This window comes from Pygocentrus nattereri, chromosome 26, assembly GCF_015220715.1.
Source record: "Pygocentrus nattereri isolate fPygNat1 chromosome 26, fPygNat1.pri, whole genome shotgun sequence".
Classification (NCBI taxonomy): Eukaryota; Metazoa; Chordata; class Actinopteri; order Characiformes; family Serrasalmidae; genus Pygocentrus; species Pygocentrus nattereri.
This window is the reverse complement of record NC_051236.1, coordinates 7,940,664-7,957,332: the sequence shown is the minus strand read 5'-3', so window position 1 is coordinate 7,957,332 and position 16,669 is coordinate 7,940,664. Positions and strand designations below refer to the sequence as shown.

The 16,669-nt window shown below is 40.8% G+C and overlaps 1 protein-coding gene across 2 annotated transcripts in view; it reads left to right on the top strand.

The window, feature by feature from the left end:
• cacna2d2a (calcium channel, voltage-dependent, alpha 2/delta subunit 2a) overlaps positions 1-16,669 on the top strand; it is a 340,749-nt gene that overhangs the window by 197,842 nt on the left and 126,238 nt on the right. For both annotated transcript variants that reach the window (XM_017708409.2, XM_017708410.2), the window contains exon 5: positions 5,640-5,684. In XM_017708409.2, coding sequence (XP_017563898.1) covers positions 5,640-5,684 — 45 coding nt within the window. The remainder of the gene's footprint in view (positions 1-5,639; positions 5,685-16,669) is intronic.

The window sequence follows — 16,669 nt, the reverse complement described above, 5'->3', positions numbered from 1 at the left end:
AAATAAACACCACCAGTAATATTGATAGAAAGAGAACATATATACATATATGTATATATACATATACATATATACACACACATACTCTCTCTCTCTGCCTGACTCTCTCTTTTTCTCTCGCTCACTTTCTCTCTCTCTCTCTGTCTCTCTCTCTCTCTCTCTCTCTCAGGGATGGGGTGATATATAGGTGTGGTAGAGTTGCTGTGTTTTTGTTCTGCTCTTCTCAGTCGCTGCTGTCATCACAGTGACATCAGGATCTGCTGTGTTTGCACAGGCAGTGTGAGAGACAGATGGAGCGCAGCTGAGAGAGAGAGAGAGAGAGAGAGAAGGGAAGTCCAGATCCAAAAGATTGCTATTGAAGCCAATCAAGACAAGTTTCTATGCATCAATTATAATAAAACACTGACCCTTTAAGATTGTTTTACCTCATTATGCTCTGTTTATGCCACTGTCATAGAGTCGGTGTAAACTGACATTATCTGCCTGACAGTGAGGCTCAGTTTCACATGTTAAGCTCCACAGCTTGGAGCTATTTTAAATATTTGCTTTGTGAGTAATTAGGGAATTACTCACCTAATTTTGGTTTTACTTACTTTAAGGGGGGAATGCCACCAATGATTAAACATTTCTGCAAAATTCAACTGTTAAGATGCAGTTTGCTGTGAAATGCTGAGTCTGAATTGTTTACAGTGGTGGTGATAGGAACCAGACGTCTGAAGAGTATAATACCTTGAAAAGCTGGTACATGAAAGGGTTACAAATACAATGTCTGATTTCTGAGACAGTATTTTGTGACAGTTTTGAAGTTTTGACCTAAAATATTATTTCTTAAAACAAAGGTATTCACTTACCCACCCAAATCATTGAATTCAGGTGTTCCAATCACTTCCATAGCCACAGGTGTATAAAACCAAACACCAGGTGTATAAAACCAAACACCTAGGCATCTAGAGCGGAGGCTGTGAGCCAGAACTTCTTGTCCAACATCAGTGTCTGACCTCTCAAATGAGCTTCTGAAAAAATGGTCCATAAACACACCCCTAAACCTTGTGGAAAGCCTTCTGAGAAGAGTTAAAGCTGTTATAGCTGCAAAGGATGGGCCAACATCATATTAAACCCTATGGATTAAGAATGGGATGTCACTTGGCAATTGAATTTGAATTCAGAACCGTCAGCCAGCTGTGTTTGCACACTGTGGAATTATACCTCCGCATTTAGCCCATCGGAGTGGGTGTGTAAAGGCAGATGAGCGAATACTTTTGCCTGTATAGTGTATGTTTAACTTATAGAGTCTGTAATTTCCTCCATAACGTGACGTAATAAAATGGAAATTTCTAACAAAATAATCAAACATGAGGATTACAGAGAACATCATTGATAAAAGCCAAACACGTAGGATATTGGAAAGTATACATAAGACATCACAGCCCCTGAGACGCTGTCTGTGTGCAGCAGAGGCCTTCAGGTGAGCCCTTTGAACCTTAAGCCACAAGGAGGCCAGTGTATAAACGGATGTTTGATAAGCAACAAAGCAGGTTTTTTGGTACTGAAGATGCAGCTTGCCCTTTTTAAATGATTAGATATGAAAAAGACAACTAGACCTTTTTTAATGGTTCACATTTAATTGAGTCCAAAAGGTGAATCTAATGATGACACAGCAAGAGAGAGAGAGGGGATTACCTCATCTCTGTATAAAAACACGAAACTGTCCAGAGCCTGACGTCCAGGCTGAACGCACTTTCCCTGCCATAAACATTTTTCCCTTTTTTCTCCAGCACCAACTTTTTTCTTTTGCGTCTGAAGTCTTTTTTTTTTTTAGATATACATTGCTCAGAAAAAATAAAGGGAACACTTAAACAACACAATATAACAAGACACACTCAATAAAGGAGTGGTTCTGCAGGTGGGGACCACAGACCACTTCTCAGTACCTTTCTGCTTTCTGGCTGATGTTTTGGTCAGTTTTGAATGTTGGTGGTGCTTTCACACTCGTGGTAGCAGGAGACGGACTCTACAACCCACACAAGTGGCTCAAGTAGTGCAGCTCATCCAGGATGGCACATCAATGCAAGCTGTGGCAAGAAGGTTTGCTGTGTCTGTCAGCGTAGTGTCCAGAGGCTGGAGGCGCTACCAGGAGACAGGCCAGTACACCAGGAGACGTGGAGGAGGCCGTAGGAGGGCAACAACCCAGCAGCAGGACCGCTACCTCCGTCTTTGTGCAAGGAGGAACAGGAGGAGCACTGCCAGAGCCCTGCAAAAAGGCCACAAATGTGCATGTGTCTGCACAAACGGTTAGAAACCGACTCCATGAGGATGGTATGAGGGCGCGACGTCCACAGATGGGGGTTGTGCTCACAGCCCAACACCGTGCAGGACGCTTGGCATTTGCCAGAGAACACCAGGATTGGCAAATTCGCCACTGGTGCCCTGTGCTCCTCACAGATGAAAGCAGGTTCACACTGATTTTGTGTGTGACTCCAAATCCAGGCCTCCGTTGGTTAATAAATTTGATTTCCATTGATGATTTTTGTGTGATTTTGTTGTCAGCACATTCAACTTTGTACAGAACAAAGTATTCAATGAGAATATTTCATTCATTCAGATCTAGGATGTGTTATTTGAGTGTTCCCTTTATTTTTTTGAGTGTAATACTTGCTAGACTTAAGAGCTATTTAAGACTTATGGATAAAGTAATTTGTTAAATGAATAGTCTAGCGTGGGTGATTGGTGTCACTTTACGACGCGACAAACAAATGATTTCACATCAAACCATTCTGAATGATGTGACATTTCAATGGTGCCTTACCCAGAATTGTTCTTGAAGGTGTGCACTGTACTGTATTATCTACAAAACTGCAACATCCGCACAGATTTGGTGTCGGGTGATGCTCAATATTTAAGTAAAATAAAAAGAGTCTGAAATCTCACACTTAGTTCTGTTGCCCTTGAGAGCCTGTCCTCGGCGGGGGATAAGAAGGAGGGATGAGTGGAGGAGAGGAGGAGAGAGGGAGGAGAAGAGCTCTAGGCCGCCTGTGGAGATCAGCCAGCAGGGAGTCGCTGTGTGCGACTGTGCTGGCATTACACTAGATGGATATGCCACTCTCAACCTCCGTTTAAACTTCAGTACATAATGCTCAGTCTCAACACAGAGCAAGGCGAAGTGGCAGCCTAATGCCATACTTAGAGATCACATACCACACAGCCTGTGCCTGATACTAAAACGACAGACGCCTTTATGTTCATTTTGCTGCTGTTGTACATTTTGGGCTAATTGCAGCAGCGATAAAAGACAAATCGTGGCAAGGACTTTTGAGAAAATATCAAATGGAAGGTTCCACCATTTTTCAGTCAGAGCATCTGGTGAGACGATAGTTTTAATGCAAATGTTTGGTAAATAATCACAGTTGTGCAATTTCCCTCTTACCCCATATGCAGTCAGCCAAGACATGTTTGATGTCTGTTTTATGCCTCTTTAGTTTTGCACTGGACCTATAAGGCTTATGTAGCTAACAAGTAAGGAAAAATGGTCACCAGTGAGCATTATACGAACTGCATGGTAGTAGTGGGAGATATACTGGTCCATCAGGTGTACTGGCTGAGATGTGTGTCATAACCATTTATGCCACAAAGCAGTGTATATAGAGTGTAAACCAGGGGTCTTTAATTAAAATTCAGTAAGGTCTGGTTAAAGAACATTTCCTCAAGCAAAGGTCCGCACCATCATAATGTCTAAGTTGCATCATGACTCAGTGCCATATACTGTTTACTGAGGTAGCCTAGTAGGTATATCAACATCTTATGTAGTCAACAACTATTTACCTGAACAAAGTACAATTCAGTTATATTTCAACAACATTTATGATCAGTTTTCTCTTTTTAAAGCACACCACGTGAAAGTTCCCTCTGACTCACTTTCTTCTCTGACTGCTATGTCTCGCCTCGCCGCTCCCCTGTTGTTGCGTGAGCTACATAAGCTACATTCAAAAGGTGGGGGTTGTATGAGAGCTGTAACTCTTTTTTCTAGTCAAATAAATGGGTAATGTCATTTTATACCCTTATAATAAAAGAAGCTGCAAAAATGAATAAAATAAAATAAAAATTTGCGTTTATTTCATGCAGTTACTGAATAATTTGCCTTACGATTTGGTCACGTCAATTCAGATGCAATTTGTGCAATTACATGAACAAAAACTAAAAAGTAATGTTGATACACATGTGTAATTACATAAGGTGTATGGCTGCCATTCATCTGTAACACTGACTAAATCATTAGTAATTACATTGTTGTTGCATATGTTGTTCACATGTAACTACAGTTATTAGAGACATTTAATATAAAGTGGGACCGTTTGTGCAGAAAATATATTGTAAAATTGCTTCAGTTGTTAAATTAGTATGTGGCATAGCTAAAGACAGGATTAGCGGCTGTGCTGATGCTTCCATTCCTTTGTCTATTTTTATATGTAACAATATGTCATACAGTATCAGAAACCACAAAGGCAAATTTACTTTGTGGTTTCTTAACCGCTTGACACAGTTTGAGGTGAATATGTGAGGATTTAGCGATTAGCCTTGCTAATTGGTGGGGTATAAGGTTTAATTTCTTGTTAACTAAATTAGCCTCCTAGCTACAGTGGAACATAAACAAAGCAAACTTGTCCAGGCTGATCGGTTATATTTAGGGTAAGAATGAAATTCAGAATGTTTTGATTTTTTGCCAAACTACCGCTTTAATGAAGCTGGGCTTTGCTACACTGAGAAAGTGATGTAATTGCTCTGACCATGACATTTATTCTTCACATTTACGGCATTTTGGCAGACGCTTTTATCCAGAACGACTTGCAATTTGATCAGTTTACACAGGTAGGCGAAGGTAGTGTTAGGAGTCTTGCCCAAGGACTTTTATTGGTACAGTGTAGGGTGCTTGTCCAGGTGGGGGGTTGAACCCCAGTCTACAGAAGGCAGAGGTGTTACCCACTGAACTACACCAACCATGAGCTATTACTCTGATTGAATTTGAAAACATATTGACTACACTATCAGGAATCATTCAGATCTTCTCAAGAGTAACAGCTGTTTGTCTCATTTAGTCAGCTAAATTTATCAGACACACTCAATGTTGTCTTAAAATCAGAATGCCCTGTCGAAGCACCCCCGACGCCCCCATTCACGAAGCGGTTTGCATTTGTTTTAGGAGCTTTCTGCTCTCCGAGCACGTTTCTTGTTTCACCTCGAGTGCTGGCTGCTCCCTTAGCAAAACGGCCCGAACTCCAAACACTAATCTGTTTAACAAAAATAAATCTCTCGCTCGGCGAATCAAAAAATGCATGCTGCGCCGCACACGAAATCACACCGAATGACAAACGGCATTAAGAGCGATTACCGTTTCTGTCTCCTCAGAGCCGCCCCAGGGCAGGGTCATTATTTCATTACCGCAGTGTTTCATTAGTAAGCAATGAAAACGAGGAGCGTCTAAGGGCCAGGGCTATTCGTGCATCCATCCCTGTACATTTCTGCTGCACATCTGAGGACAGTAGACAGGTCAGTCTGTGACCTGACTGGGGCAGGGCTTCGAAATGAACTGATATTTCTTTCTCACTGTTGCAAAGCTGATTTCTTTCCTCTGTTCTGTTTTTCAGGAGAGTGATATACAGTACTACGACTCCAAGTCGGACTCCGATTATGTAAGTACTCATTCGGTTTGGATGTTTTACTTACTCAATAGTTCTCGTTTTTGGATTGTGTATAAAGGAGAGTGCTGAAGATTTTTTGGAAAGCAACAGAAATGTAGGGATAAGGAATTTGGAGGTTATGAATTCATTTAAAGAGGCCATATCTGGAAAACTCATTTTCAATAAAACTGGATATGTAGTAAGTAAAAAATGTCCCCTGTCCACACAGATCATCCCGGGAAATTCAACCGCAAAAATGTCCCATTTTGAATTCATTGTTGTTGTGACATCACAAAATCCATATATCTACATATAGCAGTTTAGCTCCACCCATTCACACAGACATCACAAGGCATTTTTTTGAGGTTCGATAAAAATAAGCAGAGCTCATTTACCTATTTTAGTCTGAAAGGCACAGTAATAAAAAGGACAAGAAGGACCGAACTGCAGCGCTACATGAAGTAAAGGTAGTAGTTAAAAACTTGACTAGGGGTGCCCCCGACTTTTGCATATGTATAATATGTATTTTTGCAATATATAATATTCTCGTTGTCTGTGAGGGTATTTTCTCTGTACATGAAAGGTCACAGCACCCCTTCTTACCCCAGCACAGCCTGTGCTGATTGATTTATCATTGCCAAGGAAGGCAGTGATTCCAGAAGGCTGCGAAGCACAAACGTTAGAGTCTGACTGAAGGTGAGGGACAGAGGGAGAGAGAGCAGTAAAGAGAGGGAGGAATAGCAGCGATGGAGGAATCATAAATCAAAGTGTGATTTTTGTTCACTAGAGCAGCGGCAGGCATGTGATTAATGACCGTCCACTTTAGCGGCTGTCAGCGTCTCTAATTGGAGGACATCGCTCATCATTAAGGAGGCCAAGAGGACACTGCCCCCATGACACACCCCCCTGACCCGCACCTCGCCCCCTACTGGCCTGAGAAACGCAGGGTTGGAGGGCACGCCGAAGTTGATTCCTTTACACACACACCTAAGCTTTGGGTTAGTTTGAGGGATTGTCTCTAACAGACACTGCTCACCCTCACACATCGGCAGTTTGTGTACTTTACATTAACCCCTAGAGATATAGTTACAGTTGTTTTGCTACACACTACCATTATAAAATGCTAATATTAATATTAAATGTTAATATTTAGAGCTATAATATTTAATATTTAGTACACTGAAGTAGCCTAGTAGTTATACAACTGAATGTCAAATCAAATAAAGTACAGTTCAGCGATATTTCAATAACGTTCAGTCAGTTTTCTCGTTTTGGAGCACACCATGTGAAATAACGTCCCTCTGACTCACTTTCTCCTCTGACTTCTCGAGTCTAAGTGCTCATCGTAATGCACAGATCTGATTCCTGAGCAGTGTCACATGTGATATTTACAATGCATGTGATTTGTCTGTGAGTTTCCCGGCTGCTAAATCGGTACCATAATGACTAAAATAATTAAATAATTCTCCATAGTTTATCGATTATAGGTCACAGGACAGCATCCAGGTCTGGACTTGGTCCATGGTCCACCTATTAGTGACCACTTCTTTAGAATTAAACAGGCTGTCGTTCTTGTGCCTTTAAGACTGATATAAGAAAAATGAGCTCTGTTCTGATTGGCTGTTCTGTTTTGCACCTCACTCAAAGCAATGCTTAGAACTTCAGTATGAATGGGCGGGGCTGAACGGCTATAAGCTGAATAGGTGAATGTTGTCGCAGTCAGAACAAAACCTTGTTTCTCCAAAATGTTAAATTTCTAGGAAAAGAAAAAACAGTCTTAACATGTAACTGATGTTAAAGTAACCAGCTGCTTTTTTTAAAATACTTTTTAAAATATTTTTGGACCTGTTGGTCTGTTTATTATGAAACTTGAAGACAATCCAAATGATAACTGAAGTTTTTTAAACCATGCAGAAAAGTAAAAAGTGAAAAAAATAGATACAAGGTTTTTGCGCAACGGTGACAATATATGTAAATGAGTTGGTTCTCATGACATCACAAATAGTGAATTAAAAACTGGCTGGTTTGTGCAGAACAACGTCCTTATAAGGACAGTATGGGTATAGGACAGGTAGGGTCGTGGTAGCAGTTGGGAGAGCAGAGAATCCCAGGCAATCCTGTCCCCCGCAACTTCCTCCAGCTCGTTCCCTGGGACCCCACGCCGCTCCCAGGCCAACTTTAAGATATAATCCCTCCAGCAGGTCCTAGGACGACCCCGAGACCATGCCTGGTAAACCTCCATTGGGAGGCGTCCAGGGGCCGTCCAGATCAGATGCCTGAACCACCTCAGCTGCCTCCTCTCAATGCGGCAGAGTAGCGGCTCTACTCTGAGTTCCTCCTGGATGACTGAGCTCCTCACCCTATCAAGTAGAGTGTAGCCCACCAGCCTGTGAAGAAACTCATTTCTGCCGCTTGTATTCGCGATTTCATTCTTTTGTCATTACACTCAGCTCATGATCATAAGTGAGGGTCGCGATGTAGACGGACCGGTAAACTACAATCCAGTACAGTGACCGCATTACTGCTGCCGCCTGTCCAAACCTGCGGTCCATCTTGCGATCCCTCTTCCCATCAGATACTTACTCAGACACCCCGAGATACTTAAAGTCCTTTCCCCTTACCTGGAATATTATTAATGGTAATGATCAGGATTCAGTCACCACTTTTCATATGTGTGGCATTCGTTTTAAGTTGTAATTTGTCAATTGTAAGTTTATTCTTGATGTTATACAGGTTTCTAAATGATTATGGAATCATTTACAGCTCGGTTTTACAGTTTCATACATATTGTTTAAAATCGGTATCATATTAGTATCACCTTTCAGTTAGCAGTTCTTTTAAAGAATAATTTTTATAAAGTTGTGAGGGTGAAGAAGGAGGATTTCCTAGAACTGTACCTCCAAGCTAAGAACTATATGGGGACTTATTTTTAGGACAGGGTATAAAAAGTCACATGAGCAACACTTGCAGTGAAAGAACACTCTGTGGGCAGAGCCCAGATCAAGCCATTTGTAATGACTCTGTAGAGCTGTTTCACCCAGTGGAGGCTCCATAGTCACAGAATGATGTCTCAGTCCTTCCTTTCCTCCCTGCTCTTCTTCCTTCCTGACTCATGGCCCCACCGCCTCCTGTTTTCCTCCTCTGCAGTGTTCTTCTCCTCTCCCCTCCAGCACTCTCCTCCCCTCCGCCTACAGCTTCACTTATCTGCTCCATTTTTTCCCCCCTTCAGTGTAAGAGTTGTAATCTTCTGCCCTCTAGCTCAATCTCTCCATCATTAGCTAGTCTAATGAGCATGCCTGGCCAGATGTTGAGTCTTCCTGACAGCATCTAAAGGAACTCTGGGATTGATGGCTTGCACGTTGCTTTGAGGCCTGTGTGGCTTTGGTGCGTAGAGACGAGATATTGTGCCAACGTCTTGAGGAACCTCCAAACAGCTACGTAGATTCCAAACAGAGGATTGCTCAAAATTAGAAGATAATACTGCCACCAGTGTGATACCTGCGTGTTTGTAACATATGTATGGTGTACAAGTTTACTTTCTTTAGTTTAGAACTGGAGCTGCTAGGCTAACACTGCTAACAAACACTGGAAGTAAATAGTCACAATCGTTTCCACAAATACATGTCAAAATCTTCACTTCCTTCAAATTATATCAATAAGCTTGGTGAACTCATGTAGAAAAACAAGAAGGCACCATAGTGTATCTGCTGCACCATTTGAGGTGGAATGGAAATTTCAAATAGCTTCAGCTTTGTTTCATCAGTGGTGGGTGGGTGGGTGGTGGAGGGTAACTGGTAGGTCCTGGTAGGTTCTTCACGTGTGTATTCAAGTCCAAACATATACAGCTGAGGCTTATTTTTGTAGAAAATGTGGTCCTAAAATTTGCAAACAGAAACTGTATTGATTTTCTGAGTACATTTAGCTTATATACGTTACTGTACAGTGTGTAAATATTGTGAAATCCCTTGACCCCATCTTTGGTTATATTGCATGAAATGCTACCCAGTTGCACTACACGTATAAGATTTTTATTATTATTATTTTCATAGTTCACAGTGATTCATACTGTTTTCTGAACCACATGGACATGCAACCTGAATTAAGAACTGGTTTTAGCAAACTAAAAGTAGTTTTAGGCGTGTATTTACGGAAATGGTTTGGGTGGTTATTGACTACCAGTGTTTTTTAGCACCATTAGCCTCATAGCGCTAGTTCTAAACTGCATAAGCAAAATTTTGACAGCAAATATGTTGTGGCTGATGGACTGCATTTGGGAGTGAGTAGAAAATCATGTGAATTAGATTTTTTGCCAAATACTCCTTTAAAGTCAAAGTGAAGACAGTGTAAAATATTTAAAACGTTTGTAAAATAGTCAGCATTATATTCAATATCCAGCAAAGTATGAATGGCAAATAAAAACATGAAATCACAGTTTAACACTGCTTAAAACACTGAACATCCTGTGTGTCGTGTACTGTTGTGATGAGCATGCTTGATTGACCTCAGTCCAACACTCTGACCTTGCTACGTTACTTGTGCTAACCTAAACACAATATTGCAGTCGCCTCTGCAGGCGGTGATGTTGACCCTGCTGTGTCCACTCACTGAAAACGTTATCCAGCTTTTATTGTATTGTAGGAGCAGCTATACTGTGAAGTCCCTGGAGTGAATGGGTCTTGCTCTAGGGCAGCAATGGCTGTAGGTGCTGTAGAATAGCACGAGTTGACTCATTCGCACCACTTTCACACCCGTTAGCTGTGCTGGGGACAGACCTGTAGTTGGGATTTACACTAAATCTTCAGGGTTTTAGCCTAGAGCCCTAGGCTATAGGTGTTGTGGGACTGCAAACCCACCTATTGACCACAAATGCCTTTCATGAACACAACCCTGAGGCACCCGTGAACCCGTGAAACTGAAATGGTTTTGGAGAACATCTTGACATTTTCTCATTTTTCTACTCACTCAAATAAAACTCAACAAACATGCAGAAATACTCCGTTGGTTCAAAATCACAGGATGTGTGGATAAAGCCAGATGGTAAAATGGCTTCACCTCTAATTGATTAGGTTGTCAATGGCCCAAGAGCACAAAGTTATTTGCGCTAAAGCTCCAACATCTGCTTTGTGGATGGCATTCCCCAAAAATAAGCGAGAGAGAAATAACTAATGACTCGTCGACTGGGAGCTGACATCAGCAGGAGGGTTTGCGTGGTGTTCATTCCGTGAAAAGAACTCTGAGACTTTGATAACGAATAGATGATGTCAGATGGTTTTGTTTTGGGCAGGTGGTGATGGAATGGTTTTAAATGGCTCCTCACAAATTTCCTCTCCATCTCCTTCTGAAACAAATAACCAGCGTAGTATAAACTCGAGATCTTTACACTTTTAGCATGAAGGGTTCTATAAAGTACCAGATCTTTGGCTTGTAACAATAGTGGAACTGTTTTTTGTTGCTATATAGAAACCTTTTCAAAAAGATCCTAAATAGATCCATCTACAGCACATTCTCCTTCAGTCTAAAGAACTGTTTCATGATGCAAAGAACCCTTAAATCATGCAAAGGGTTCTTTGAGTCTTCATGGTTCTATATTGTACCATTTTCTTGACTAAAGAATCCTTGAAGAACCATCTGTTTTAAGAGTTTAGGGCTTGATGCATCAAGCCTTTTGAGACAGTTTGAAGTGCAAATCAGATGCATTCTGCTCCCAAAACAAGTGCATGAGTCTAACCCTGCTGCTTGTGGGTCAAAAGCATGGAACAATGTGAAATATGCTTCTATCTCATAAGCATCTGAGGTAGGATCGTGCGAAACAGTAGAGGATTTTGCAGAAGATGGTTTGAGCTATTGAAAACGCCCCCAGTTTTAGTCATATCCAGTTCTACCCACTCGTTAGGACTCCCACAGTCACACAATACCACCAGTGCTAGGAGGGTGAAGGCTAACACAGGCTTCCTCTGAGGCCTGTGAAGTGCCACTGCATCTTTTCAAACTGCAGCTCACGCAACATCATTAGACAGCCAAACACACTCAGAGGAAAACGGCAACCGTCAGATCTGTTACTTCACCTAAGAGACACAGGGGGGCCATTCTGCCCACCCAGAGAGCGAGGCCACTCTTAGACTCCCAGCCATGGACGGCTGTAGCATCACCAGGGATCAAACTTGCAATCTCCTGATGACAACGTGAAAACGTGGCTGTGTTTTATTCCACTCAACTTTCATGTTGGCATTTCCAGCGCATGTTGTTGGGAGGCTTCCTTCAAACAATAGCACTAAACGCTATGGCTAAATGCAAGCACAAGCCTTTTGAAAGAACATTTATCATCATTTTAGAAGAACATTGTAAATTGAATCCAGCCAAAGTTTATCCAGATACAATCTGGAGGCAAAACACAGTGTAAACAGACTCATTGTTCCACAAATTCTTTTTTTTCTTGTTTTTGCTTAATTAGCAATACATCTCTGTATAATTTTTTGGTGTGGAAAGTTTCATTTATTAACATGAATTTCTATTGGGTGTTAACACTATTTCTTTGTCATCGAACTTCTGTCTTTTTTGTTGTAAGCTTGTTGACTGTGTCACTACTTCACTGTACCTTTTAACCACTGCACCTCATAAGTGTGCAGTTGAAGCCTGGACATGCTATAAACTATCTTATCTTTAGAGTGACTGCCTATTTCAAGCCACGTGTGATCTACTGTGGCTTTTCTGTGGTCTGGTTGTGGGTTTGAACTAAATGGGAAAATACTAATTCTGATTCTGACTAGAATCAAAATAGTCAATACCACACAATAATCTCAACTCTGAAACCCAAGACATGGGGAAGGACATCAATATTAATCATATTTGACCTTAGCAAGGATATTTGGAGAGCTAATGGTAGCTAAATGAACTTTAATTAGCTAAATTGATTGACTAATAAGAGGTTCTGATACTCCTCTATCAACTTCAGGTGGATAGATGTTGTGGCGCTGTCAGTGCTGTTTGATTATAGGTCAATTTTTTGTTACCATTTTTAAATTCAACCTTGTTTTACACTTTGTCTAAAGTAAAATACAGCTGAACTATCAACATGTGAGTTGTGGAAGGATGTTTGTGTGGATGTCACACAAAGCTTTGGAATTGGCTCTTGATTCCTGGATACCTGGAATCAAGGAATTGATTCTTTTAAGGACTGACTCCCAGCCCTCATTCTAGATGCAGCTGAGTGCCTTTGAATGTCAGGCCGGTGTCTACCTTCATTAAAAATAATAGTTTTTAATTGTTGGGCGCTGTGGAACAAGGCATGCAGTGGCCTTTAGTAGCAGGTCCTCCGTGCAGCCTAAGGCCTCGTTTACACCTGGTCACTTAATGCACCTTGAGTACAGAAACATGGACGAGATCCCTCTGGAGAGTTTTTTGAGTTTTCAATCCAAATATAAACCCACATCTTATCATATGAGCATCTCTGATTCACTAATTCATGCCCACATGCGCAGTATATTAAATATTTCATGCACTTGGTGTAGCAACATTAATAAACATTCCCAGTAGAGTGCTGAGCTGCAAGCCTCGGATTATCCATCATGAGACCATTAAACAGAGATAGCTAATAATCACGCGAGCAGCATGCATTACACACACACATATTCATAAATGCCACCACAACTATTTGCACACATAGCACTTATAAACCTTTAGACAGCAAAGCGGCAAAAACCTGCTGTGATTAATAGAAATAAGCAAAACTATCACTAGTAGTGGTGAGCATGAATTAAGCTCCTCATCCTTCCAAGCTAATATCCTATAAACAACCTTTCCGTTTCCTGTGACAAAGCTTTTGTACACCCCCACCCACCACCTTAAACCCATCTCCTCCCTGTTCTTCAGTCTTATCTCTCAGCCCTGCCTCCAGTCAGCAATGAGGGGTCCATCCTTTGGGCTTGAAGGCCCCATGTCCTACATTTTTCTTGTATTTCACATTTTTATAAAGTTCGGCTTTATGTACCAAAAACAATCATAGTTTATTTGCAGCCAGTCACTGCCTTCCAGCTCTACTGTCTGTGTGCATGAATCAGCGTCCGTCTATTACTGCATTATAGCAAAATCAAAAAGCAGATCACAAACGCCAAACGCCTAAGTTATTTCCCTAAATTCTATTTTCCACTTGAAGTCACTTGTCATGGATACAGCAGTGCATAAATATGTGCTCTTCTGTTTGGGTTATCCTATAACAGGGGTCCGCAACCCAAATTGTTGTTGAGCAGCCAGAGCATCCAGATTGAGACACATCAGTAAAAATCCGACTAGAAAATCACATTTCAAACCATCGCTGAATGTGGTTTGGATCCAATTAGCCAAAATCAGATTTCGTGTGTTTTTTGCTGTCCAAACTATCATAAGTCAGTCTGGATACAATCTGGATGTGTCAAAAATCAGATTTGGACTGGTGGTCTGAACAAGCCCCAAGATAAACAGACAAATGCTAACTCAGCTAACGGCACTAGCCTAGTCTTATTTCACCGCGGACCTTTTAGCTCAAAGATTGTGAGTTTTTACAGAGTTAGCTGAACATGACGAATCCATTTAACAGTGTTGAAAGTTTTATTTCATTAAATCTGTAACATGTAGTGTGTAAATTGAGCTTGATGTTTATTGGTGCTTTTCTGTGACTCTTCCTATGTGGCTCTGCACTGCCCTCTGGTGGTGTGTAGATTTCAGACATGATCCTGAAGACGGGCTACAAATGAAGTTTCTTTTCAAAAGTTTGTATTTACTGTTTTTAAGATGTTCAAGACTGTTCCAGCTTCCTAGTCACTTTACCTTCCAATTCGTTCAACTTCCAGTTTTGCTATTTCCCTAAATTCTATTTTCCACTTGAAGTCACATATCGTGAATACAGTAGTCCATAAATATATGCCCTTCTGTTAGGGTTTTCCTATAGTGTGGAATGTACATAGTACTAGATTTCTCGCCGCACGTTCGGTCACTGTCATTACATGGTAACCTTAAAACATTTTAATGTAACAGTGATGACATTTACATGAGCACATAAGTGTATGAACATAAGGGTCTTCAGGACCCCCCCCATCCCTCAACCCCAGTATCTTCCATCCACACACCTTGCAGGGGCAAAGGGGGAGTGCGAGGGGGTAAATAAGTGATGTTCACGATTAACGTACACCCAGGCAAGATGAAGGTGGGGCTGAAAGAGTCTTCAAAATGTCATTTTTGGCCCCCGCAACCTTTAATTAAACCTTGGGAATGAGGAGATAAAATTAACAAATTGGGTAATGAATCGAGCAAAACAGGTGGTGTATGGCTGGAGAAAATGAACCAATCAGTCTTTCCTGTGCGGATTTTTAGCTCCTAATTAGAAGCTGCCTTGGTTAATTATGATTGGGCTCCACTGGAAGAGGGTGGGGGGGGGGGGGGTGATCTCAATGGTATGACAGTCAGGCTGAGTAATAAACAAATAAAGGGACGTTCAGCCAGGTTTCTCATGGAATTTCCAAGCATTACGGCTTTGCTGTTACTTAAAGGGCAGTAAACATGGTCTGGCCTTATGTGGCCTTTGCTGAACTGTTGAATTTAAGCAGAGAACTGAGGAGAATCTGAGTTTCTGGGCGGTTTTAGGTTATCCAGGAAGAATTGTTTGCAGTTTGGACTTGTATTGAAGTAACACAATGCAAAACAAAAAAATGGACAAATGTGAAAAACTTATGAAACTATGTTGATGCCTGTTTATTTTGTTTATTGTTATGTAGAAATCATTCTGCCACCAATTTCAGACGTTTAAATGACTTGGACATTTAACTGAAATTTGAATGACCCTGTTTTATTAAACTAAACAATTGGGAATTCCATTTTGTCTCCTATTAATTGTTTCAGTAGTGACACCTTTGGTAATGATCATTTTTCCTGATTTGGAGCAAACACAGCTTTGAACAGCTGTACACACATAAAAGTATATTTTTTATTTTAAAATTATGTTATAATATTTTTTTTTTTTCAGTAGTGACCATTCTTAAAGTTCCACACTGATTTTCAGTCTTTGGAACACATTTTTCTCCAATGGGCTGTATCTGCTCACCATGTGGCCATGAGGGACAGGGATGCAGACTCCCATCCTGCTCTAAAATGCAGGGGCATGGCTAAAACAAGGCTCCGCCTGCAGACTGAAACTGTGTTTCAGTACTGCCATGAAAACAAGGACCCGCAAGTTCTTTAATTTAAAAATTAAACTCATGATCAATCTAAATCTTTCAACTTCACTTTTTAAAATGTAGGGGTTACAGTTTGCACCTCCCAATGGGAAGTACCCTATAAATAATGGTTTTGTATATTTTCATCTTATTACACAATTAATAATAATCTCACATTCGCCTTATAGTTGCAGTGCAAAACTAAAGAGCACTTATTTAATAGCTAAATATATATATATATATATATATATATATATATATATATATATATATATATATATATATATATATATATATATATATATATGAGACGTTTCCTATGATGGACACTGTTCATGTTCAGCCCTTCACCCCCGGTCTCAGACAGGACTGCAGGGCTCTGTAGATTCAGGAGGTTTTAATGTGCTTCTGTGCTATTGATTGGAGGGATTCACAGCTGAGCGAGCAGAAACGGCAGAGTTGATAGTTCAGCTAAGTGGATTCAGCCTAGTGAAACAGTGACGGTTCTGTCTGAGTAAGAGGCAAGTGCTCCTGAAAATATTGAGTTCTGGTGCACTCTTAAGAATGCAGGTGCCAAAAAGGTTCTCTATGGCAGTTCCACTAAAGAACCACAATTGTGTCCCTACAGAGACGTTTAAAGAATGTCTAATAATTTAAAGGCTAAGTTGTAAACCAAGGCATTCAGAGTGGTTTGATGTGAAGTGTTTAGTTTTTAATATAACAAGATTGAATTCCAAGTCATTATGAACCATTTCTGATGGTCTCAGAATGTATAAACATACAGTAACAAAAAACTGGAGTGGTTTTTAGATG